The sequence below is a fragment of the Triturus cristatus genome, chromosome 2_1 (assembly GCF_964204655.1).
Source record: "Triturus cristatus chromosome 2_1, aTriCri1.1, whole genome shotgun sequence".
NCBI classification, from domain to species: Eukaryota; Metazoa; Chordata; class Amphibia; order Caudata; family Salamandridae; genus Triturus; species Triturus cristatus.
In genome coordinates, this window is record NC_140581.1 from 63,446,356 (window position 1) to 63,473,912 (window position 27,557).

A 27,557-nucleotide genomic window follows, 5' to 3' on the forward strand; every position below is an offset into this window, starting at 1 on the left:
TACCCTAAACCCTAAAACACTACCCCATCACGACCCCCTACACTACCCTAAACCTTCCCCCAGCATAACTCCCTACACTACACAAACTCCACTGCACTACCCTAAAACCCTACCCCCAGCACTATACCCTACACTACCCAAACACTACTGCAGTGCCCTAAACCCTAAAACACTACACTGAGCACAACCCCTACACTACACAAACACCACTGCACTCCCCTAAACCCTAAAACGCTACCCCCAGCATGACCCCCTACAATACACAAACACCACTGCATTTCCCTAAACACAAAAACAGTACCCCTAGCACGACCCCCTATATTACCCAAACACCTCTGCAATACATATAAACCCTAAAACACTACCCCCAGCATGACACCCTATACTACACAAACACCACTGCACTATCCTAAAACCTAAATTTTCCCCCAGGACGGCCCCCTACACTACACAAACACCAATGCACTACCCTAAACCCTAAAACACTACCCCCAGCACGACCCCCTATACTACACAACCACCACTGCACTACTCTAAACCCTAAAACACTACCGCCAGCACGACCCCCTACAATACAAAAACACCACATCACTACTCTAAACCCTAAAACGCTACCCCCAGCAATACCCCTACACTACACAACCACCACTGCACTACCCTAAACCCTAAAACACAACCCCAGCACGTCCCCCTAGCCTACCCAAACACAACTGCACTACCCTAAACTCTAAAACACGCCCCCCTATACTACACAAACACCACTGCACTACCCTAAACCCTAAAACACTATCCCCAGGATGACCCCCTACACTAACCAAAGACCACTGCAATATAATAAACCCTAAAACATGACTCCCTATATGACACAAACACCACTGCACTACCCTAAACCCTAAAACACTACATACAGCACAACCCCCTACACTACACAAACACCACTGCACTACCCTAAACCCTAAAACACTACCCTCACACTACACAAACACCACTGCATTCCCCTAAGCCCTAAACACCACACCCAGCATGACCCCCTACACTACCCAAACACCACTGCACTATCCTAAACCCTAAAACACTACCGCAGCACAACCACATAAACTACACAAGCACCACTGCACTAACCAAACCCTAAAACACTACCCCCAGCACGACTCCCTACACTACCCAAACATCACAGCACTACACAAAACCCTAAAACACTACCCCCAGCTTGACTCCTTACTCTATCCAAATACCACTGCACTACCCTATACCCTAAAATACTACTCCAGCACAAATCCCTAAACTACCCAAACACTACTGCACTACCCTACACCCTTAAACACTACACCCAGCATGACCCCCTTCACTTGCCAAACTCCACTGCACTATCCTAAACCCTAAATAACAACCCCCAGCACTATACCCTACACTACTCAAACACCACTGCACTAAACTAAACCCTAAAACACTACCCCAGCCTGACCCCCTACACGACACAACCACCACTGCAGTACCCTAAACCCTAAAACACTACAACGAGCACAACCCCTACACTACACAAACACCACTGCACTACCCTAAATCCTAAAATACTACCCCTAGAACGATCTCCTATACTACACAAACACCACTGCACTACCCTAAAATATAAATCTTCCCCCAGTGCGATCCCCTACACGACACAAACACCACTGCACTACCCTAAACCCTAAAACACTACCCCAGCACTGCCCATTACATTACAAAAACACCACATCACTTCTCTAAACCCTAAAACACTACCCCCAGCAATACTCCTACCCTACCTATCACCACTGCACTACCCCAAACCCTAAAACACTACACCCAGCACGACCCCTACACTACAAAAACACCACTGCAGTACCCTAAACCCTAAAACATTACCCCCAGCATGACCCCCTACACTTCCCAAACACCACTGCTCTCCCCTAAACCCTAAACCTTCCCCAGCATAACCCCCTATACTACACAAACACTACTGCACTACCATAAACCCAAAATCTACCCCCAGCACGACCCCTATATTACTCCAACACCACTGCAACACCCCAAACCCTAAAAAACTACCCCAGCACGACCCCCTACACTACACAAATACCAGTGCACTACCATAAACCCTAAAACACTACCCCAGCACAACCCCTACACTACACAAACACCACTGCACTACACAAAACCCTAAAACACTACCCCCAGCACAATCCCCTACACTACACAAACACCAATGCACTACCCTAAACCCTAAAACACAACCGACATCACGAACCCCTACACTACCTAAACACCACAGCACTACCCTAAAGCCTAAACCTTCCCCTAGCATAACCCCCTACACTACACAAACACCACTGCACTACCTAAATCCTAAAACACTACCCCTAGCACGACCCCCTGCAATACACAAACACCTCTGCACTACCTTAAACCCTAAAACACAATCTCTAGCACAACCCATACACTACCCAAACACCACTGCTCTACCCTAAACCCTAAATCTACCCCCAGAACGACCCCTATATTACCCAAACACCATTGCAATAACCTAAACCCTAAAACTCTACCCCAGCACAGCCCCCTACACTACACAAACACCACTGCACTACCCTAAACCCTAAAACACTACACCCAGCACAACACCATACACTACACAAACACCACTGCACTACCCTAAACCCTAAATATACCCCAGCACGACCCCCTACACTACATAAACACAACTGCACTACCCTAAACCCAAAAACACTACCCCCAGCACGACCCACTACATTTCCCAAACAGCACTGCACTACCCTAAACCCTAAAACACTACCCCCATCACGACCCCATACACTACAGAAAAACACCACTGCACTACCCTAAACCCTAAACCTTCCCCCAGCATAACCCCCTATACTACACAAACACCACTGCACTACCTAAACCCTAAAACACTACCCCCAGCATGACACCCTGCACTACACAAACACCTCTGCAGTTCCCTAAACCCTAAAACACTACCTCTAGCATGACCCCTACACTACCCAAATACCACTACACCACCCTAAACCCTAAATCTACCCCCAGCAAGACCCCTATATTACCCAAACACCACAGCAATACCCTATACCCTAAAACACTACCCCGGCACATCCCCTACACTACACAAACACCACTGTACTACCCTAAACCCTAAAACACTACCCCAGCACATCCCCCTACACTACACAAACACCATTGCACTACCCTAAACCCTAAAACACTACACCCAGCACAACCCACTTCACTACACAAACACCAATGCACTACCCAAAACCCTAAAACACTACACCTAGCACGACCCCATACACTACACAAACACCACTGTACTACCTTAAACCCTAAATCTACACCCAGCGCGACCCCCTACACTACAAAAACCCCATTGCACTACCCTAAACTGCAAAACACTACACTCAGCACAATCCCCTGCACTACACAAACACTACTGCACTACCCCAAACCCTAAAACACTACCCCTGGCACGACCCCCAAAACTACACAAACACCACTGCACTACCCTAAACCCTAAAAAACTACCCCCAGTATGACCCCTTATTCTACCCAAACACCACTGCACTACCCTAACCCTAAATCACTACCACAAGCACTATCCCCTACACTACCCAAACACCACTGCACTACAATAAACCCTAAAACACTAACCCAGTATGACCCCCTACACGACACATACTCCACTGCAGTACCCTAAACCACTACACCAAGCACAACCCCTTCACTTCAGAAAAACCACTGCACTACCCTAAACCCTAAAACACTACCCCCAACACGACCCCCTACACTACACAATCACCACTGCACTACCCTAAACCCTAAAACACTACCCCTAGCACGACCCCCTATATTACCCAAACAGCACTGAAATACCCATAAACCCTAAAACTCTACCCCCTGCACGACCCTCTATACTACACAAACATCACTGCACTACCCTAAAACCTAAATCTTCCCCCAGGACGACCCCGTACACTACACAAACACCACTGCACTACCCTAAAACACTGACCCAGCACGACCCCCTAGACTACACAAGCACTACTGCACTACACTAAACCCTAAAACACTACCCACTACATTATAAAAACATCACATCACTACTCTAAACCCTAAAACACTACCCTATCAATACCCCTACACTACCCAAACACCACTACACTACCCTAAACCCTAAAACACTACCCCAGCATGACCCCCTACACGACACAAACACCACTGCAGTACCCTCAACCCTAAAACACTACATCAAGCACAACCCTTACACTACACAAAAACCACTGCACTGCCCTAAACCATAAAACACTACTCCCAGTACGACCCCCTATACTACACAAACACCACTGCACTACCCTAAAACCTAAATCTTCCCCAGGACGATCCCCTACACTACAAAAACACCACTGCACTACCCTAAACCCTAAAACACATCCCCCAGCACGACTCTCTACACTACACAAACACCAATGCACTACCCTAAACCCTTAAACACTACCCCCAGTACAACCCCCAACACTACACAAACACCACTACACTACACTAAACCCTAAAATAATACACCCCGCACTACCCCTACATTACAAAACCACCACATCACTACTCTCAACCCTAAGACACAACCCCAGCAATACCCCTACACAACCCAACACCACTGCACTTACCTAAACCCTAAAACACTACTCCCAGGATGACCACCTACACTACCCAAAGACCACTGCACTATCCTAAACCCTAAAACATGACCCCCTATACTACACAAACACCACTGCACTACCCTAAAACCTAAAACACTACCCCCAGCACGACCCCCTACACTACACAAACACCACTGCACTACCCTAAACCCTAAAACACTACCCCTACACTACATAAACACCACTGCATTCCCCTAAGCCCTAAAACACCACACCCAGCATAACCCCTACACTACCCAAACACCACTGCACTATCCTAAACCCGCACAACCACCGAAACGAAGGCAAAAGGACTGCTGCTTTGTGATTATACACCTGCTTCTGAAATTGTACATGTCATACGGCAAGTTAGAGAATTTTAGAAAACAGCAATAAAAAGACTCATGGCATAGGGGACAACCTTATATTAATTGCTATTAGAGTATTAGTGGGAGTCCCCCTGGGTAGAGGATTCTGGTATGATATCTGGTGGGTCCTGAGGAAGGTGGTGTCTATTTACACCTCAAGCCACCGAAACGTGTTGACCATTCCTATTCAGATTCTGCTTTAGGCAGTAGCTTCAAATGGTCGAGGAGACCAAAAATAATCTTATGTCTCCCACTCTCCTGACATACATAATTATGAATGCGGTATGGATGTAGTTGAACGGGTGTGTAAGTATGAAAGTGTGTTGGTAGGTTGTTGTCTCTCTACCTGGGGTTTTATGATGTTGATATATGACAATGTTGTTGTTGTGAAAGCAGTTTCAACGTGGAGTACATATCATTGGATAAACGTTTTCAACTCAACCACACCTGCAACTTGAATTTGGATGGCACTGTTCAAACTTAAAACAATTGTGAACTTTTAACTTGCATGTGCCGTTAAATGTTTGAGAAAATGTTGCCAAAAAATATGGTTAAGTTTAAAAAGATTGATGAAGTTTTAACCTGCACGTGTAGTAGAATGTTCTAGAAAGTGTGTTGATAGAATACTTTGCACTTCTTTTTTTTTTTAAGTATCTTTATTGATTTTCATTCTACAATAACATTGCCCCCACCCCTCCTCCCCCCCTCCCCTCTAATTCAAACAAAGTCCAATATTCAGAGTTTCCCAAGACACATGAAGCATATGAACCTGTGAGGAGTATTGATGCACACATTTAGTAGAATGAAGAAAGAAAAACAATATCTCTGGTTTGTTAAATATTTCCCTTTTGAATTTTTTTTTTAATAGATCTAGATAAAGTTAGACATCCATTGTATCAGTGGATCCCATATCAGCATGCCTCTTTTGTACTTATTACGCCCTTTTCTTCTATATATGGCTACCTCCAGACTGCATGTTGCTAATAAGCGGGCCCTCCATTGTTGGAACGTCGAAGGGTTTGGATCCAGCCAAACTGAGGCTATGCATAGCCTCAGGAAGGCCATAGCTACAAATATCAAACCATGCATACATTTTGGACGAACACAATCTGTCGTACCCAACAATATTTCCTCTGTGGATATATATATAGCTATTCCAGAAATTTCTGATAAAAAATCTGAAATTTCCCTAATTATATTTGACAGAGCATTACAGGAGGCAAACATATGAACACTATCAGCCTCAAATAATGGGCAGCGTGGGCATGTGGTACCTTTCCCGGTCCCCCACTTTGCAATTTTCTTCGGAGTATAATACGATGAAAAAAATGTTTTATAATACTGAGCTTGCAGTTTAGCTGACATGAAACAGGACTGTGACATTTCGAAGGATCGAGAAGGGGTTTGAGATAATACAGCTAGTTTTGTCTGCCATGTCTCGATCTGTTTCTCCATATCGTCAGAGCCCAATGAATTAAAAAATTCATATATCTCACCAATAGTTAGAGAGGACTTTTTACAAATCCGGTCCATGATTTGCGTAGAGTGGAATTTTTCCCTAGCCCCCCCCTTTGTTAACAAAAAGTTCCTGACCTGTAGGTATTTGAAAAAATCTATATGACAGAAGTCATAGTCTCTACGTAGTTCTTCGAAGGTTTTCAGACCTAATCTATTAAAGAAACAGCCAAGCTGTAATATCCCTATTTGTATCCACCGATTCATACACCTGTCATCAAATATCTCAGGGAGATCGCTATTTTTAGATATAGGGGTATAGTATGAGTATCGTCCGAAGCCCAGCAATTTACGAGAACAGCTCCATACCTTATAAATCCCATGGATGCTCTTGAATTTTATTTTCTTAAAGTAATTATCATTCATATGTCGCCAAAAGCATCCTTCAGAGCCCCTTCCTAGTATGAGTGTTTGTGGGGTAGGTAAGCTATTACCAATGGGCTCTAAAGAAATAAGTGCTGAGCAGTATCTCAAAACCGTGGCCCAATAATAGAATTTAAAATTAGGCATTGCCATACCCCCTTTATCCTTTGGGAGAGTGATGTATTTTAGAGCCCAGCGTGGATTTTTATAGCCCCATAGAAATTTGGAAAACATAGAATCGATAGACCTGAATAGTTAAGGTGGAAATTCTAAACAAATGGCCCTAAAAAATATAAAAATCTGGGAAGATACAGCATTTTAATCACATTGGATCTTCCTCCTATCGTTAGATGTAGGTTGTTAAGACGTATCAGTTCTTTTTTTGTACGTTGGATCAGAGGCTCTACATTGTCCTTAACTATGTTGTCCACATCTGCCGATATACTAACTCCAAGATACGTAGCTTTGTTGGTAACCCTGACATCATTCATCTTGATCTTGTCATTGAGAATAATCTGCGTTTTGGTCTGATTTAATTTATAGCCAGAGACTGCTCCAAAAAGTAGAGCCTCTTTTTCTATAGCAGCAATTGCTTTGCTTGGGTTGCTAGTAACTATGGCGATGTCGTCTGTGAAGGCTAGAGTTTTAGTCTCGAATTCTTGTACCCATATTGGGGGGATTAATATATTTTGCTCTAGCCTGCGAATGAACGGGTCAATATGTATCGCAAAAAGAAGAGGAGAACACGGACACCCCTGCCTTGTCACCCGTGTGATGGTTATTTTATCTGACAACATCCCATTTATTACTACCCTAGCGATAGGTTCGACATAGAGCATTTGTGTTGCCTTGATGAATCGCTGACTAATCCCATAGTGTAACATTGTGATCCAGAGGTATTCCCAAGAGACCCTATCAAAAGCTTTTTCGGCGTCGAGTAAAATGAGCGCCATAGGGTCTCCTGTCGCCAGAGTAAAGTCAAAAAGAGATATTACCCTTTGAACGTGGTCAATTGTGGATCTCCCGGGGATGAACCCGTGTTGTCGTTCTGATACAATCTTGTGTATAATGGGTGCTAGTCAGTTTGCTAAAAGTTTAGAAAATATGTTAGAATCACCGTTGATCAATGTAATGGGGCGATAGGACCCAGGTTCTAAAGGATTTTTGTTTTTTATTAGGAAAACTACGATTTTTGCAGATGACCATGAAGCTGGTGGTCTTCCACCCTTGAAAATATGAATGAACAGTTGCTGCATAATATCTTTTAATTGTATTGAAAATTTGACATAAAATTCTGTTGGGATACCGTCCATGCCAGCGGCTTTCCCTGTGGTGAGGCTTGTCATAGATGAAAGAATTTCCTCCCAAAATGGGGTACCATCTAAGCTTTTCTGGTCATCTTTTCCCAAACCTGTTGGTGCATTTAAATTTAAATACGTCTCTGAGCTACTCGTTTGGCTCTCTATAGTTTCGTAGAGATTCTGATAACATTTTTGGAATGCCATTCTAATCTCGAAAGATTCAGTTTTAAGGCCAGTTTCTGGGTCTAAAATCTCTTTAACAAGGTTAGCTGAATGTTCTTCTCTGGTACGTATCGCCAGCTGGTGGCCAACCTGTTCGCTCCACTCATAAATTTTCTCCTTATGGGCTGTGGCTTTGGCAACTACCTTTTCTGTTAAAACAACGATAATCTGGTTTTTGGCGGCCGCAACCCGGTTTAATTCGTTCTCAGGTGTACCTCCCTCCTGGATAACCTTAGTCAGCTCCTCTTCCGCCCTGCCCAAGTTACCCTGGAGTGTTGCCCTTTTAGTTATAGCTTCCTTATTAGAACGGAAAGAAAACTGCATTGTCTCCCCTCTAATACCAGCTTTTAAGGCGTCCCAGACCACATCAATTGTAGTGCTACCAACGTTGACCTCTAGAAAACCTGTTATCCATTCTGTCATATGTTGGCAGAATTTCTCATTCCCCAAGAATGCTCTCTTGAAAGTCCATGTCTTCAGCTTGTTTAGCCCCTTATCAAAGCTTAGAACAAGAGGATTATGGTCCGATAGGATTCTGGGTGTTTTTACAATTATACTGCCAGACCACAAAGCACTAGACATAAGTATATAATCTAGCCGGACAAGCCGAGAGTGTGGGTATGAATAGTATGTAAATCCCGGGTCCCCGGGATGCCCCTTCGGCCAGCAATCGACTAAGCCGTGTAAAGCACACACATTTTTTAGAGCCTGGAAAACTTTCGATTTCCGCCCTGAATATCTGAAATCTGGATCTGACAGCCACTCCCCTGGTAAATGTATATTAAGGTCACCACAGACGATTAGGGGAAGAGGCCACTGAGATAGTTCGTTAGCCATCAGGGACAACACATCAGGGTCGTCACTAACACTGCCATAGATAGTATCATTTTACTTCTTCCGGAGTCGTAATGACACTCTGCAATAGCCCAACGACTGAATTTGTCTGCTAGTGTACGTGTGAACTGGAGATCTCCCCCTTTAGCCAAAATTGCCACCCCCCTTACTCGTGCCCCTTGTGTTGAGGCTGTAATCAGTTGGTACCCTAGTGTTTTGAGCAAATAATGTTGTGACCCCTCTACATGTGTCTCTTGTAGACATAGGATACTAGCGTCAATCCCCTGTAGCCCTACCATTACTCTCTGCCTTTTCTTGATGTCATTAAGGCCACAAATATTTATAGTGGCAATTTTCAATTTAGCCATAATACTATTTGATCAGGTGATCCGCGCCAAAGAACGATAATCTCCCCTGTTGCATACCAAGTTTCACAACAACTAACATAGATATTCTTAGTCTATTCTTATATTGACTCCTCCACCCTCTAGTTGTCACATAATCGTTGTGTCTGAAACTCCCCCTTTCCCCCCCGTACCCCTGTCCCCACCCAAACCCCCTCCCCCACCCTCCCACCAAAATTTAGGCAACCAGGCTCAATCCTGAGCCTGTGTGATAGCGTCTGAACAGACCTCACCCACCCTCCACATTCCCCATCACCAAGCCGTCGATACCAACAGCTATCTCTTATCTCTTCGCTACTCCACTTCCCCTCTTTCCCTCTCCCTGCTCCTCATCATCCCATCCCTCACATTGTCACATGCCGAAAGAGGAGAAGAATAGTAGGGGGACGAAACATTGATAAATCTAGTAGGAGAACCCAGCTATAGACCAATTTGGATAACCCGAAAGAAAAAGGGGGAAAAGATATGTTCAATGAGAATTAGTATTCATACAACTAAGTGGGCCCTGCTTTGCCACTTGTTATCTCCTTAAGTAGTTGTTCAGCTTGGATTTCTGAGGTGAAAAACCAGGTCCAGCCTTGCGAAATAACCTTCAGTTTGGCAGGATTTTGAAGGAAAACGGCAGCACCAGCTTTTTGAAATGGTGTGATCAGCTGCCGGAGTCGCCAACGCCTTTCTACTGTTGCGTGCGCAAAGTCTGGCTTGGCAAAGAACGAAAAATTATCCCAGGTCCGTTTTTTATTGGGTCTAGCCAGATCATATATTGCTTGACGGAGCAAAAAATTCCCAAAATAGATCAGAATGACTCTGGGATAAGACTGGTTATTCTGTGGGCGTTTAGGTACAGACATTGGGAATCTATGCATCCTCTGGATCTCCTTTTCCCAGACCCAGTGTGCTAGTTCCGGGAAATGCATTTTTAAACAGATTGATAATAAATGCGCGAATGTCGTTTCCCTCGCTGTTCTCTGGAATCCCTAAGATCCTAAGGTTGTTCCGTTGTTGGCGATTCTCCGCCTCCTCGAGTTTCCACATGATATCTTTTATCGCATCTTCTTGAGATGTTACCTGAGTCTTTAACATATCGACAGTAGATTCCAGGACCTCTGTCCGATTTTCCACCATAGACATTCTTTCTGCTATTTCAGTGCAGGTTTTCCCAATTTTACGTACCGACCCCTGCAATTTTTCCCCATCACTCGAGCATGGCGGTTTTCAGTTTTGACCTCATTTTGAAATGTATTTAATTTTTGTAGAATCATTGTTAGTGTAGGCTCGGGGGAAGGCACAGAGTTTCTAGAAGCCTCCAGACCCCCGGGAGTTCCCCCATGTAATAGCACAAGGGAATGCACATGTGCATCTGAATAATCCCATTTAAGTTCTTTCTCATCCTCTATTCCATCTTGAATATGAGTAGCTTTCTTGCCTTCAGAAAGTCTCTTAGATTTCCTGTAGGTTCTTCGGCTCTCCTGTTGGCTACATTGCTCGTAGAGGTGTCCGCACAACCATCATCTCCGCTGCCACTTTGTGACTCGATGGAGTCTGAATTGACAGATTCCTCATTCAGAGAGAAAAAGTTCTCCGTGGGGTCGGGTGATAGATAGCCCAAGTCTGTGGTTTCTGCAAGGCGACCCCCCCTCACAACTGTCTCAGAAATGGCCTGTGCATCAATTTCTTTAATACCGTTAGCTTTAGCTTTAGTTTTAGCATTAGCACTAACAAAAAGGGTAGATGTTCCCACACAGTCCACACGGTCCACATTCTCTTGCTGGATAGTTGTAGGGGAATTAGCCATAGCCATGACCAGCAACATATTCTCGTTATTATCCCCCCAGGAGGCTCGCTTTTCTCCCAGTGAATCTTCATCTAGCAGGGCTCCCTCTACCCTCTCAGCACTAGCTGCGATATTAGTTAAATAAGTATCGTCCTTGGGTATCTCGCACCTTTGCTCACCCTCTTTATTAATGTCTTTTTTTGTAAACATGCTACTGATTACCGGTTGCTTTCTGGCTGGTCCGCCGGCTGATATGCTGTTTTCTGTGTGGATATTATAGCTTTTCCCATTCTTAGTACCATTCTTTTGGAGGCTCTTACCCGTGCCAAGTTTCTTGACTCCAATGTCCGATTTCGTTTCCAAAGCCGGGTGCCCCCCTAGAGCGCTTGCAGGAATCGAGGAGCGCGTCTTGCTGCGAGCTCCTCGCGCCGTCGCCATTCCTTCGTTCTCCCTTCGGAGTACAACCGTAGCTGCTACGTTACTAGGCAACCCTAGCTGGCGTCCTACAGAGCTCCAACCAGATAGCGCTGACAGTAGCAGCCGTGCGAGTGCCTCCCAATGCGAATGGCAGGTTCGGCTCAGCCATGAACCAGTCTCTCGTTTCACCCTCGGCCCCTGAAGACTTCTCGATCCACACAGGGAATCAGCGTTACCGGGACGCATCTTGAGCAGCGCCCGTCATTACAGCCATCCGCGAGCCGGGCGAACTGGGCGAAGCGATGGAGAGAGGTGGAGGTGAGTTCAGAGACCACTCACTCAGCAGCCATCTTGCGAGCTCAGAATACTTTGCACTTCTGACTTGTATGTGTTATTGAATATTTTTTAAAAAACTGTTTCTATGGAAAATTAAAAAGAAACCAAGGGAGAGAAGTTTTGAAACCTAAAAGAATCAAGGAACTGTTCTAATTTGTTCTTTACATGTATTTATGTGTGGAGCAACACAATTATGGACAGAAGGACACCAGGAAGAGGAAGAAGCAGGGAGTGGGGGGACGGGGGGGGGGGGGGAACGGGGGAGATGGGCAGAATAGTAGGCCTGGGCTAAAATTTCGTTCCGGTCGCGGAAATTGCGATAATTTGACATTTTTGCGTCCAGCGGAAAGTGCGAAAATGTCAAAATTTCCGCATTCCGCAGCTTAGCGATAATTTGTTTCTTGCTCACGCTGTGAAATAATACATTCTCGCGTGTGCGCGATCGCCTTACCTGAATCCCCGCGTTCGCCGACAAGTTTTCCCGATCCGGTCGCGTTCTCCATGAGATGTTGGATTGTTGGTAGCCATTTGCGCTATCTCGCGACAGTTCGCGCCCGCAGTGACGTCATGCTACGCGCGATCACGTCTTTCTTCTCGCGATCATGCACCACGAGACAACTGAAAACAAGATTGCCGCGCCCGCGAGCAGCCACATGTTGGTGAGCCGCGACCATGCAGAAAATACCGCAAACGGGCGGGAACAATCTTCCGCATCTTCGCGATATTTCCGCGTGTTTGCGGAGATTTTTAACATTTTCGCGATAATTTGCGAAAGTGAATTTCGCAAATTCTGCCCACCCCTACAGAATAGCAGACATGCACAATTAAGTATAGCACAAGTACAGAGAAACAATGGCCCAAAATAAACACATCAACAAGGAGCACAAGTCACACAACTCGCCAACATCACACCAGTGAATGAGCATAGAAGTGAAACCATGCTGCATTCATAGAGGATGTGTACAAAGGCGGGTCGTTGATGTTGTGGGATGTCTGCGACCGTGGTCATCATGGATGAGATGCCCAGCACGTGGCACATGGGCGAGTTTACTGTCTGTTATGTTGCAAACAGCTGATCCTCCCTTCCATGAGCTCCCACAGTTTTGTACGGTGCACTGTTGTATCTCGTCACACTTGTAAGGCACACCATTGTAATGCCTATTTGCGCATGTGCTACTGCATTCCAACTACACCATCACAGTGCCGTTTGGAGGTAGTGCATGCCACTTTACAAAATAGACTGCTGCAGCCGTTGTGGCAGGCCACACCAAAACACAGAGACACACTTACTGCACTTCCAGTACATGGAGATGTTGGAGACACCCCGCTCTCGTTGTCACATAGGCACACCCCTGCACTGACCTGTGTACTCCGGACCAGCACACGCCGGTTTTGCATGCAGGAGGATACGTCCTTAGCTACATGTCCAGGCTCACTGCCAACGCTGAGGTGATAACACACTGTGATGTTGCAGGGCTGGTGCCTATCATGCTAACACAATGACCAGAGGGACACACTTGCTCAGATGCGGGTTTGGGGGGCGTTGGCAGTCCCGGAGTAGTTCCAAAGAGTCTTGTGGCCCTCATGGGTATTCCTGTATCATGCTCATTTATTCTATGGCACCTGTGGGTGTTCTGGTGTGGCACTTGGCTGTGTTCTCTTTCAATGCTGCAGGTAGTCGTCCTACTTAACACCATCAGAAAGCAGGTGTAAAATCCCTGGTGCTAACGTGGCTTATCACAGGAATTTGTTTCGCATTGCAGTTGGTGTGAAAGTTGTGATGCGATTCTTTGCGTGTACATGACAATGTACGAACTGGGCAGTGTATCTTATCAAGATCCAGCCCCTGACGCCCGATTCCCAATCAATATAAATACAATGAGGTTTCGTAAATCATTTTGTGTGTACACTGTGAGTGCAGCCACTACATCAGTGCAATTCAATACAGGATTTTAGTATTGAGAATAAATCGCAAAGGTGCACCTCATATCTTTTTGCACAGGAACGGCTAGTCTGCATTTCATTATCAGCACTTTAATGGAAGTAAATTTGAGATAAATCTAACACACTATTCAGAAGTTGGTGGAAACTGCAGACGTCACCAGTATTCCCACGTTAAGTCCTCCAAAATTTAAGACCATGGTGGACTTCATCAAATAACAGTAATAAGAACAAGAAAGAGTTACACAGCAGTTTAGAAAACAACCAGAAACGTTATTAATTTTTTTTTCAAACTTTATTTTTTTATTAACATATATGAACGATAAAGTCATAAACGAAATTTATCAAAGAAAATATAAAATAACAAGGTGGAACATTGCTGTGGGGACCATGGATGTGGACGACAGAGCCTGGAAGATAAATAAGGACGTGTGTAATGCGCATATCAAAGGAGAGAGACATAGAGAAAAAGAAAAAAAAGCTAGAGAGAAAAAGAGAGGGAAGGAAAGAAAGGGAGTGAGAAAGGGAGAAGGATGGACGACAGTTAGAGAGATAGAATTAAAAGAAGGAAGAGGGGAAGAGAGAGGGGGCGAGAGGGAGAGGGGGAGAGAGAGAGAGAGAGAGGGAGTGGGAGTGGAGAGAGAGAGAGAGAGACACTGCCGCCCCTGCGCATCCATGAGCAAATAACTACCCGGTGCCACCGGAGTGTGCAGCAGTGGGCACTCCACGTGCCCGTCAAAACTCCACGCATCCCAGATATGTCACTGAGTCATGAATGGCGGAGACCACATCAGGTTCTCCGCGAATCTTACAGATGTCGCTAAGTCCTGAGTCATGAATGGTGGAGACCACATCATCTTCTCCATGGCCCGGCAGATCTCACACATGTCACTGAGTCCTGAGTCATCAATGGCGGAGACAACATCAGCTTCTCCGTGGCCCAGCAGATCTCACACATGTCGCTGAGTCCTGAGTCATCAATGGCGGAGACCAGATCAGCTTTTGGGGCCACTAAGCCTGTGGAAGTTAAGTTCGTGCCACATGGTGGTAGGCCCCTGATGGCCATATGAGTTTTGGGTGGCACTAACCCTGTGCATCTGAAGTCTGCGCCAAGGGGTGATAGGCCCCTGAGGGCTATACAGATTAGGGTACGAATAACCTTCTGTGCAAGTTTTGAAAGACTCTTTGGGCCCGATTCACAGAACTAACTTAAGACAAAATGCTAAACTTACTACCATTTTGGTATTCACAGAAGGCACTTACTCATTTTTGTATTCACAAGTCCAGAAGTTAGGAGTCCTAACTTTAGGACTCCCAAATGCCTTCTGTGAATACCGAAAGTCTTAAAATTAGGATTTTTCTCAGTTTAGAAGTAGTAAAGTTAGGAGTCGTAACTTTACTACTAAACTGAGAAAAATCCTAATTTTAAGACTTTCAGTATTCATAGAAGGCATTTAGGAGTCCTAAAGTTAGGACTCCTAACTTCTGTGAATACCGAAATGAGTAAGTGTCTTCTGTGAATACCAAAACAAGTAAGTGCCTTCTGTGAATACCAAAATGGTAGTAAGTTTAGGATTTTGTCTTAAGTTAGTTCTGTGAATCGGGCCCTTTATGGTTGAGACACGTGGAGAGTCCGACATCTAGTCAGCACCGGCAATAAAGGATGTGACGTTGTTGATCTATTATATTTTGTGGTCACATGGCCTGTGACGCATGTGCCAGACGGGTGTGGTATGTGTGCAAACCTGCTCTCTGGGAGTGGGCAGGAGATCTGGAGAGCTAAACCACTGACCTGCACACCAACAGTGAATACGCCTGCGACAGGTAGCTATGTGGGGCCATCGTCGGAATGTAATCTGAGTGGCGTGGCGTAAGACAGAACAGGGCAGGGATAGCTACAATGCCGCGGACGACTCGTAGTAGTGCATCTGTGAGTGGACTGGACGGGCCGCAGCTGTCCCTCTGCGAGCCTGCGTGCGCACTGTTCATAACTCACACTACATAAGTATTGAAAAATCATTTTGTGATTCAGTCCGTCAGCTGGCATTTGTCCGAGGTATTTGTGAAAACATATCGGAGTTCATTCTGTGATAGAACCCCTTTGACACTGCCTCTCCCCACATCAGCAGGTAACGCACCCTCTTCCCACATTACCATCATACCTCCATAACCTTCTTGTGTCCGGAAGTGTCCCTGTGTGGTTGGACAAAGAATAGTCTTAGACATGTATAGATTTACATATAAAAAAACTGTATTTAAAGAAAAGAACAACATATAAGACTGAAGGGACTCTGGTGCTGTGGTCGCTGCCTCGAAGTTAGGGTGACTGCCATTCAGGATTCAGGACACAGTTACACATGTGGGATCGGTTTGTGTTAAAGAGGGTTAGTGGCACGACGTACTGTTGGCCTTGCATATGGAAATATGCCTCATTGATCAGATTGAGTCTGATGCTATGGTTGCTGCCACGGACTTGGGGTGAGTGCCATTCAGGACCCAGGACACAGTTACACATGTGGGATCGGCTTGTGTTAAAGAGGGCTAGTGGGACTAGGTGTCGCCTACCTTGCATATCGAAATATGCCTCACAAATCGAAGGGAGTATGTTGTGCGGTTGCTGCCTCAGACTTGGGCTCACTGCCATTCAGGACTCAGGACACAGTTGCACATGTGGGATCGGCTTCTGTTTAAGAGGGTTTGTGGCACCAGAAGTATAGAGAGTGTATGAGCCTGTGATGATGCTTGGTGTGGACAGGCCGCACTGGGAGAAATGTGTCTTGGCTATAGGACTGCGCCATGTGGAATCACGACTGTATCTGAATTGTGAGGCCTGCTGATCATAGTGTAGACCAGAGGTAGCGGTGAGCAAGGGCCCACAGTTACGTGCATACATTGGTGGCGTCACCGGCATGCGTAGTGCAGGTTCAGTGGCACCACTTGTCGCCAGCCTTCAATATGAAAATTCTCCTCACTAATCGAAGGTAGTGTGGTGATGTGGTCGCTGCCATGAAGTTTTGGCTCACAGCATATGGAAATATGTCTAACTGATCAAAGAGAGTTTACTGCTGTGGTGGCTACCATGGACTTGGGGTCACTGCCATTCAGGACTCAGGACACAGTTACGCATGTGGGATTGGCTTGTGTTGGACAGTGTTAGTTGGCACCACATGTCCAAAATTCAAATTGCGAGGTCTGCTACCCCCAGTGTACGCTGCTGAGTGTTCATTTGTACTTGAAAATTAATTTTGTGATTGTACTAAAGCTATAACTTATATAAAAAAAAATCAAGAAGAAAGGATACTAAAAGGATATTATGTAGATTTGAGACCTGTTATAGTTACTTGTCTAGTGGACTCTGTAGTTAATGAATGAAGAAATAATTTCCATTGGGAGCCCTAGTGAGTGCAGTGTAGGCATATGATGAAAAGATGAAATAAGTATAGAATACACTGACAAAGTGTTGTATTTTCTGAGTACAATCTTGTTGTTAGAAATTAGCATTCAAAAATGGAATTGGGAGCTGTACTGCCTGCAGTGTAGACTGCTATTCCATTTTAGTTTTCATTTGAAGATTAATTTCGTCATTGTAGTAAAGCTATAACTGATATAAAAAAAAAGGTCTTGAAGCAAGGATACTAAAAGGATAATATGTAGGGTGTAGGTCTGTGATACTTGCTTGCCTACAGGAGTCTGTAGTTGCATATGGAAGTACCCCTCACTGATCAAAGGGAGTGTGGTGGTACGGAGTTGGGGTCACTGCCATTCAGGACTCAGGACACAGTTACACATGTGGGATCGGCTTGTGTTGAACAGAGTTATTGGCACCACGTGTCTCCGCCGTTGCATATGGAAATATGTCTAACTGATCAAAGAGAGTATGCTGCTGTGGTTGCTGCCTATGGACTTGGGGTCACTGCCATTCAGGACTCACTAACACATGTGGGATCGACTTGTGTAAAAGAGGGTTAGTGGGACTACGTGTTGCTGGCCTTGCATATCAAAATATGCCTCAGTGATCGAAGGGAGTGTGGTGCTGTGGTCACTGCCACAGACTTGGGATAATTGCCATTCAGGACTCAGGACACAGTTACACATGTGGGATTGACTTGTGTTGAATAGGGTTAGTGGTAGTACATCTACATTCCTAGTTTGAATTTTATAATGAATATGGCAGCAATAAATATAAACATAGTTGGGATTTTCACCAGAAACTACTTTAAACTTTGTTATTTCTTTTTCAAACTTCACTACAGTATTATCGTGCATTTGTTGAACAACACCTAGACATATCCAACTGTTATTTTCTGTACAGTTCTCTTGACTAGCAAAGAAACGTAAGTCTACATCATCACAGATTTGTTTTATAACATTTGTATTAAAACTCGATTTCGTGCCGCAGGAAAACCTACACTTATCCAGATGGTTCCTGTTGACTTTGAATATAAACTTGCAGATATCTATCGAAACGAACATTGGTAGGATCCAATTTCTCTGAATTGTGAGTCGTGCTGTCCATAGTGTAGATCAAAGGCAGTAGTCGGTACAGACATACGTCTGCGGTGCTGTGCCTCTAGGTTCACAGGGGCCCTGTGCCGAGGAGGCCGGCAGTTATGGTGGCTGCCTCGTGCCAGGGTGAGGGCTGCCGTTCTGACAGACTTGTTGGTCTTCCCACAAGTTAACCACGCCTAGGGCCTGGTCTATTTATTCATACTCCTATGCTGGAGTGGCATACATTGGAGCAGCTCACTCCACTTCCGCTTCCAGGGGGGTCAACACAGCTACATGACCGAGATCTTCTCCACTGCCTGAGGTAACATGGTTGCATCAACTGTGCACTACACTACAAGTATCAATAGTATTTCTCAAGATAGAGAGGTATGTGCTTTGCCTATTGAGGTCTGTGCAGCACATGAGCGTTACACTTGGCATTGCGTGCTTTATCAGTGATGGGTGACTTGCCTCCTTCATATACAGTTGGTTGATCATCTCCCAACATTCAGCTATTGTGTGGCTGAGGAGCATAGCGTTTTGGGAAGGTCCGTTGTTCTGTTTTGTGCTGCCTTGGTGGTATTAGGGGGGTGGTCCGGGGGGGAGGATCTGGTGGTGGAGGGGCTGGGTGTTGTGACGTTGTTGGGTGATGGAGCTGCATGATCAGTGGCTGTATCATGTGTTGGTCCTTAGATGTGGCTATGAGTTGGGTCAAAATAACGGGGTAGATAGTCGACCTCCTTACACCAGTTAAAGGTTGATGTTAATTTGTTACTGCTAACTCGGCTTATCGCCTGCTTTTTGGATCGCATTGCAGATTTGGCTGGTTGAAAATATGGGGAAGTGGTGTGTTCGTGTTTTGCATGGGAACGCTTACTGTGCATTTCATTAACATTAGATGTGACTCTTGTTTGTGGTGATTTTGTTAGTGTAAGGTATTGATGGAAGATTGGTGAGATTTGCAGTTTTCACCAAGTTGAGAGTGGGATGATAATTAAAAAACACAGAAAAAAGTTTGGTTTAATGAACGTTATAAATAGAAATTAGCATTTAAAAAACCTTTGAAATTCACTGAAAAAAACATAGGTTTCAGGCACGTTATAGTTAGAGATTAGCATTTAAAATCCTTTGAAATTCAATGATAAAAACATAGGTTTCAGGGACGTCATAGTTAGGAATTAGCATTTAAAACAACCTTAGAAACTCACTGAAAAAACCATAGTTTCAGGGACGTTATAGTTAGTTAGACATTTGACTCATCGAAACCCAGAGAAATTCACCTGTTATAGTTAGTTGAGCTAACTATAACTCGCGCCCCCGCAATGCACTGCTGATGATGTCACATATTACATCACTCATGACATGGTCAGTGACATCACTGTTGACGTCTCAAATGAAATCACTGATGACATCACTGATGACATCAGCCACTTGAAAATCAAATGCACCTGATCAGACCCTAATATAACACTTGGTACACCCAGTCTAAAATACAGACTTTAATTTTCGAAACCGTGAACACACCAATACCAGTTAGTGCATATCCACTCTCTAATTTGTAGGTCTACACACATCCATTCATTCACCTATACACTCACTCATACATACAGTCAGCCATCAATACAGCATTATCATATCCAGTTGCATATCTATACAGACACTCACACACTGCATCTCATTCCTAGAGTTATTCACACACCTAGTCAGTAATGGAAATAATCAATAACACTTTCATTTACTCACCTTTACAGTTATACACATACCACATCACTTATTTAAACATATACTAACACATACTTACACTCTAATACAATAACTAATACAAGGACACACTGGTCCATACAGGCACTCTCACAATCACTCATTTTCACATATAGTCATTTATATAGTCCAACACTCATATATACTTCCTTTCACATATGGAGTTACTCACATGTACCACTGAGGCATCCATTCACTCACCGAGACACCCATACACACACCCATGCAGCCATACAGACCTTCACAGATACAGACTTGAACACATATACCTAGTGAATTAGCCACTCACACATCTATGCAGAGAGTCACAAACACAGACACTCAGGTACTCATACAGGTACTCAGACAAGCAATGAATAGCTCATATAGATCCTCATTTAGTTGCTAACCAAACCATGGAACTGCTTACACACCAACTAACAACCTGAACTGTGTGAAAGTCTATATCAGTCGTTAACACATGCATTAAGCAAGACACAATTAATTAGACACTTATACAGTTAGACACACACCTACTTAATCATCCATCCTGAGTCTTATACACTCATTCATTCTTCAATACATCTTGGCATATATATATTTATAAAACATATTTAAACGTTAAAGAAACACACATTCACTGGATGATGTCATCAGTGATGTCATCAGTGATGTTATTTGAGATGTCATCAGTGATGTCACTAACCATGTCATGAGTGATGTAATATGAGATGTCATCAGCTGTACATTGCGGGGGCGCGAGTTGTAGTTAGCTCAACTAACTATAACAGGTGAATTTCTCTGGTTTTCTGTGAGTCAAATGTTCAACTAACTATAACATCCCTGAAACCTATTGTTTTTTCATTGAATTTCTAAGGTATTTTTAAATGCTAATTCCTAACAATAACGTCCCTGAAACCTATGGTTTTTTCAGTGAATATATATATATATATATTCACTGAAAAAAACATAGGTTTCAGGCCTGGTATAGTTAGGAATTAGCATTTAAAAAACCTTAGAAATTCTCTGAAAAAACAATAGGTTTTAGGGGTGTTATAGTTAGCTGGACATTTCACTCGAACAAAACCATTGAAATTCCTCCGATATAGTTAGTTGTACTAACTACATCTCACCCGCCCGCAATCCACTGCTGATGATGTCACATATTAAATCATTCATGACATGGTCAGTGACATCACTGATGACATCTCAAATGACATCACTGATGACATCACTGAAGACATCATCCAGAGAATGTGGTTTGGTTCGTTATTTAAATATGTATTATACATATAGCAATTTGAATTGAAGAATGAGTGGATCTATAAATAGAAATATCTGGGTGAAGGATTTAGTAGCAGTGTGATTGACTGTTTACTTGACTAATTTATAGTGTCTCACTAAACATATTGGATAGTGACTAAACTGTGTGAATATCGGTATCACTTTGTCAGTTGTTGTGCAAACTGCTGCACTAGTTGGTTACTAGCTACGTGAAAGTCTATAATATTTATTGATTAGTTAACTGACTATTTGTATGGGAGAGTGAATGTGTGTGTGGTTCGGTGGGGGGGTGTGACTGCCCAAAGATGTGTGAATAGTTGATTCAGTAGGTATATGAAGTTAAAACTACATGTTATAACAGTTGTTTGGGTGAGTGAATATCTTTATGGGTGTGGCGATGAGCAAATATATGTCTCAATGGTACATGTCCAAAAAACTATAAGTATATGTGTCAGTTGTTGTATATAAATAAGTATACATAAGACACAGTGATTGTATGAGTGACCGTATGATAACTGTATAGTTGCATTAGTGATTTTAAAACACACTAAGTATGTGCTAATATCTATATGAATAGATGAAGTGGTGTTTTTATAAGTGTATAGCTAAGTAAAAGTAAGTATGATCCATTGTTTGCAAAAGTGAGTAGGATGACTTCATAAGTGATTAGGATGTGTATAAGTATATTTGATAGTGTTCTATTGATCATTGACAGCATGTATGAGTGAATCTATAGGTAAGTGATTAGATGTGTGTATAGATCTAGGAATCACTGAGTGGGTATTTAGAAACTTGCATTGGTGTGTCAATGGTTTTAAATCTGGCACTCTTTATTTTACAGTGAGTGATGAAAGGTTATACTAGTGTATGATGAGGTGTATCTGATAGTCACGTGGATGATGTCATCAGTGATGTCATCAGTGATGTCATTTGAGATGTCATCAGTGATGTCACTGACCATGTCATGAATGATGTAATATATGACATCATCAGCAGTGGATTGCGGGCGTGCGAGATGTAGTTAGTACCACTAAAAATATCGGAGGAATTTCAATGGTTTTGTTCGAGTGAAATGACCAGCTAATTATAACACCCTAAAACCTTTGTTTTTTCAGAGAATTTCTAAGGTTTTTTAAATGCTAATTCCTAACTATATCAGGCCTGAAACCTATGGTTTTGTCAGTGAACTTCGCAGGTTTTTTAAATGCGAATTCCTAACTATATCAGGCCTGAAACCTATGGTTTGTTCAGTGAATTTGAAAGGTTATTTAAATGCTAATTCCTAACTATATCAGGCCAGAAACCTATGTTTTTTTCAGTGAATTTCAAAGGTTTTGTATATGACAATTTTTTATGTATTAATTGTTATGCTGATTTACTACATTGTTTAAACTGTTTATTTTTAGATATATTATTTTTTTAATTACAATATACATTACAATACAACATATACTTTCTCAGAATGAATTACTTTAGTTTAAATACTTTGTAAATAGGCAATAGACTTTTAAGTACAGTAGTTACAATTGTTGCAATGGGCAACACAATTTCAAACACAAAGCAACATCGAGCTCAAAGTGAATTTCTAGTCAAATGCAATTAGTTACTTTATGGATTACTTTTCTAACCACAGGACTGGATGCTAGATTCAGTCCTTGGACATCTCCTGTAAACATTGAGTAAAAGCGTTTTGGTTACAGTAGTGATTTTTAAGGATTATGATTGTATTTTAAAAGTTGACACTGAAAATTCAGTTTGCATGTAAGTACTGTTATTGTTACTTTTTCTTACTCAGTGGTGGATCCTGGATCCAGCACAGGTGAATCTCCTGTAAACAGTTGAATGTGTTTAAGTCATACAGATGATTTTTTAGGAATATTTATAGTTTGTGAAAATAGACACTTAGAAACTTTTCTGCTGAAAACCACACAATGGATTCCGATGGAAAGAAATACAAGTTACTGGTAAGTACGCTTAGAATTACTTTTCAGGGTCAGTGCTGGGCTAGAAAACGCAGCCCTGGGTTCTCTCCTGAAAACAGGTGAGTAAATTGGAATTCGTAGTTCGGCTGATTTTAGAGAAATGTTTGTATGTTTCAAAAATGGACTCTTAGAAACTTTTCTGCTGAAAACCACACAATGGATTCCTATAGAAGGAAATACAAGTTACTTGTAAGTACGCTTAGAATTACTTTTCAGGGTCAGTGCTGGTCTAAAAGATGCAGCACTGGGTTCTCTCCTGATAACAAGCGAGTATATCGGAATTCGTAGTTCGGCTGATTTTAGAGGAATATTTGTACAATGGTAAAGGAAGGGGGCGGGGCCTGAGGTGACGTGTGCAAACACGCCCTGTGGTGCGTTTTAAGTTGGGGGATTAAGTGTCCTTGATGGCCAACTTGCCCACCAGGTACCTCCAGTATGCGCCAGGCAGCTGCGTTGCAGAGAGGAGTTCAAAGGACACGTCCCTTCTTACAACACTCTGCAACGCAGCTCTGTGGGGCTTACTGGAGGTACCTGGTGGGCTAGTTGGCCATCAAGGACACTTTAAAAAACATGGGGAGCAGCTAACATGCTGCTCCCCATGTGGAAAAGCAATCTGCTTTGCTTCAATAAGGCAAAGCAGTTTGCAATGGCAGGGTGGGAGCCACGAGGCTCCCGCCCTGCAATTGCAAATAGCAGTGTCCCGGGGGTGAGCACCCCGGGACACTGCAGGAGTGGCGGTCCCCACGGCCAATACAAGGCTCCAGAAGGGAGGCCGCATGGCCCCCCTCCAACATGTACAAGTTGCCCCGGGGGGCGGTCCTTGGGGCTGGGGGGGATTGGGACCCCCCCACACTTTTTTCTTTAAGTATGCCCCCAGGATTTGGACCCCGGGGGCAAATTAGAATATTTACCGCGGGAGGCCGCGCTGAATTTTTTTGTTATTTTCGGCCGAATTTTGGGTCCTTTTGGCACCCCCTGAGCAGGCCTAGGTAGTTAGGGTGTTTCTACCCTACCCCCTTGTCGCGTTTTTCGTGATTGTTATTTAGGTTTCTTGTGCCTCGGTTCTACCAAGGCACAAGATGGCTGCCAACACTTCATGATCTGGAGTGTTGACAGCCAATTAGAATACAGCTCGTGCACGGCGGGGTGTGCGCTGGGTGCGGGGAGGGTGCGCGGATCCTCCGAGGCCATAGATATATCTATCTTTTTAACTCTAATTTTCTCAGGAACTACTGAACGGATTTACACCATTTAAGCAAAAAGCACGAGTCTGAACTGAGGACTACCTCTTTGCCATAATTTAGTGTAATTCCGTTCAGCAGTTCGGGCTGTAGGTGTGTCAACAGGTCCTATGGGAAAATGCATGGTGAAAATGCGTTTTGGGACCCCCTTTTTTCTCGGCCGCCGCTTGACAAATCATCGTGAAATTTTCAGGATAGGAGCGGGCCGGAGCTGCCCAAAAGTTTGGAAAATTTCGCGAAGATTCGTCAATCGGCGCCAACGTTCTTCCAAATAGAATGTTGTGGATTTCCTATGGAAAATAGGTCCTAATTATATCTACCTACTATATATTTATATATGCAGAAGTGCAGAGATTGCCTCAGGCAATGTCTGCACTTCCGCAGTGTATGTGGCGAACAGAGACAACACAAATCCTGCGAATTAGGCACTGTTGTTATTTTTATTGGGGCTTCAAATCTGACGCGTTTCGGACGAGAACTTCCTTGCTCACAGATAGCCAGGCAGAGCCCACCATTTTTTTAAAATATGCTTTGTGACAACCATGTGATCAGTGAACATAAAAGAAATACTACAAACATTGGTGTTTTTTGAAAAACGGTAAGACAGTTTCTTATACATAAAGAAAATTATTTCTGCTTCATGCTTGGTTAAATGTTCTGCAAAAAAAGAGAGATTACCAGAAATATATAACCCATTGACAATTGGCATTGAAATAGCACCATCCTAATGCAAATGATATAAAAATATATACATTGCTCATTGTGGTAAACAAAGAAGTTGTCATATATAAATAGTAACTTACCTCTAAGATGCCACTGCTTGAATCTTTGACTTCATTGAAAATATTTTTTTTTATTTTTTTCAGGAGTTGCGATTTCTCCAGCTGATGAAACACAGCAGAGGCATGGATTCCACTCGACTCTGTTCCTTTCTTCTAACCGTGATCACAGGTTAGTGAACTCACATGACATATTTCACACAAATGTGCATTAGTACACTATAAATTCTCACCAGAGGGATTAAATACCAGGTCATTAATCATATTATATGGAGAAGTAAGATAGACAGTCCATCCCTATGCATCAAGGACCTTTGCAAAGCTCCACCCAACCACTCATTTTCTCTTGTGCAGCCATTATAAATGGCATTCATGCATTTGTTTATGCTAAAATGATTTATTCAATCTTTGAACAAATTTGAACAAATATAAGAGTTGAAAAATTGTCAGTGGCAAATTCACTGTTTAAATATATCAATATACATGGGGCTTATTTTTTAGAGGGTTGTGTCACGTTTGCACCATGCAACATGGTACATGTGTGAGGCAACCCTAAAAGTCATACGTTTGAAACCACTCAAGGCCACTTTTTGTGGACCTGAGTGGCTACAGAAATCTAGAGTAACGCAACACAGTGCAAATTGCTGCTTTGCGTTACACTGCCCTGGGTGGGCCTTCCATGGGCATTGCATGGGTGTTCCCATGCAACTACCATGGATTTTGATGCATCCTCAGATTTTCACTTTCAAACCTGGGGATGTGCCAAAATCTTACACCCCGTAACGAGAAGAAATATATCTATTTCCCATTGTTTCTTTCTCTTTCTATGTGTGCAGCATTTTGCAGCAAACATAGATTGATACATCTGCCTCCCTGGATTGTTTATCAACATTAAGGTGTCCCTTCCTGCGCCCAAACAATCCTGCATGCAACACAGGCCCCCTTGCACCATGGTGCAAGGGTGCCTGCATTGGTACTAGTCTGCCAAGAGGGGGCAAGGGAAAGCACAATAATTCACCATATTGCCTTAAATAGAGCACTTTCCCACCATTTGCATTTCACAGTGTAGTGCAGCAAGGTGACTTGCTGCCCTGCACTGCGTCACAAGCTCATAAGATGACTTCCTCTGCTTGAACTAGTAATGCACCTGGAAAGTTGTACCATCCTTGCATTTCCTTATGTATTATTTTTAATTCATAGACCATATACCCTGAGATGACATTTACCCAGAGTATAATTGTACACAGTGCTGATTTACTCACTGGAGAAATTTCCCCCAATTAAATCTTTTACTAAAAACTGGAATACTGATAGAGACAACAAATGCCTTCATTGTCCATCTAGTGAGGAATCCCTTTCACATATCTTGCTTGTGTGTCCAGTTTATTTAAATCCCTGAAGGAAATGGCTTTCACCTGCATGTGGACTTTTGTGGACTAGAGGTAATATTGTAGCAATGAGAATTTTAATAACTGATTGCAGTCTCCCGATTGCATGTTCTGTAGGCAAGTTTTTGGGACGGATTTGGCCCATCAGACAGTGACTGAACACCAATCGAATGCTATGAGTTTATATAAATGTTCAAATATTTTTAATATTTTAAATGTATTTACATTGGATTTTTAATGTATAATGTGCCACTTATTTTTGTACATGACTATTATATCATATTTCAACATTAGTGTGGTATAATGCTTTATATATCATTAATTTTAACTTTGTTTATATTGCTAACTTGCTTTTATGAGCTTGTTATCAAAATACATCTAACTGAATCGAATTGAATAAGATTTAGGGCCATTTTTCCAAAGAATTGTTGCAAAAGAGCACAGTAAGCAATGTTGATGCACTGCATTGTCTAA

General features: G+C 43.2%; 1 protein-coding gene across 1 annotated transcript in view; it reads left to right on the forward strand.

Moving 5' to 3' along the window:
* Positions 1–27,557, forward strand: part of LOC146863737 (uncharacterized) — a 105,480-nt gene that overhangs the window by 50,924 nt on the left and 26,999 nt on the right. Inside the window, exon 2 of the mRNA XM_085627897.1 lies at positions 25,783–25,867. Coding sequence (XP_085484023.1) covers positions 25,804–25,867 — 64 coding nt within the window. The 5' untranslated portion in view covers positions 25,783–25,803. The remainder of the gene's footprint in view (positions 1–25,782; positions 25,868–27,557) is intronic.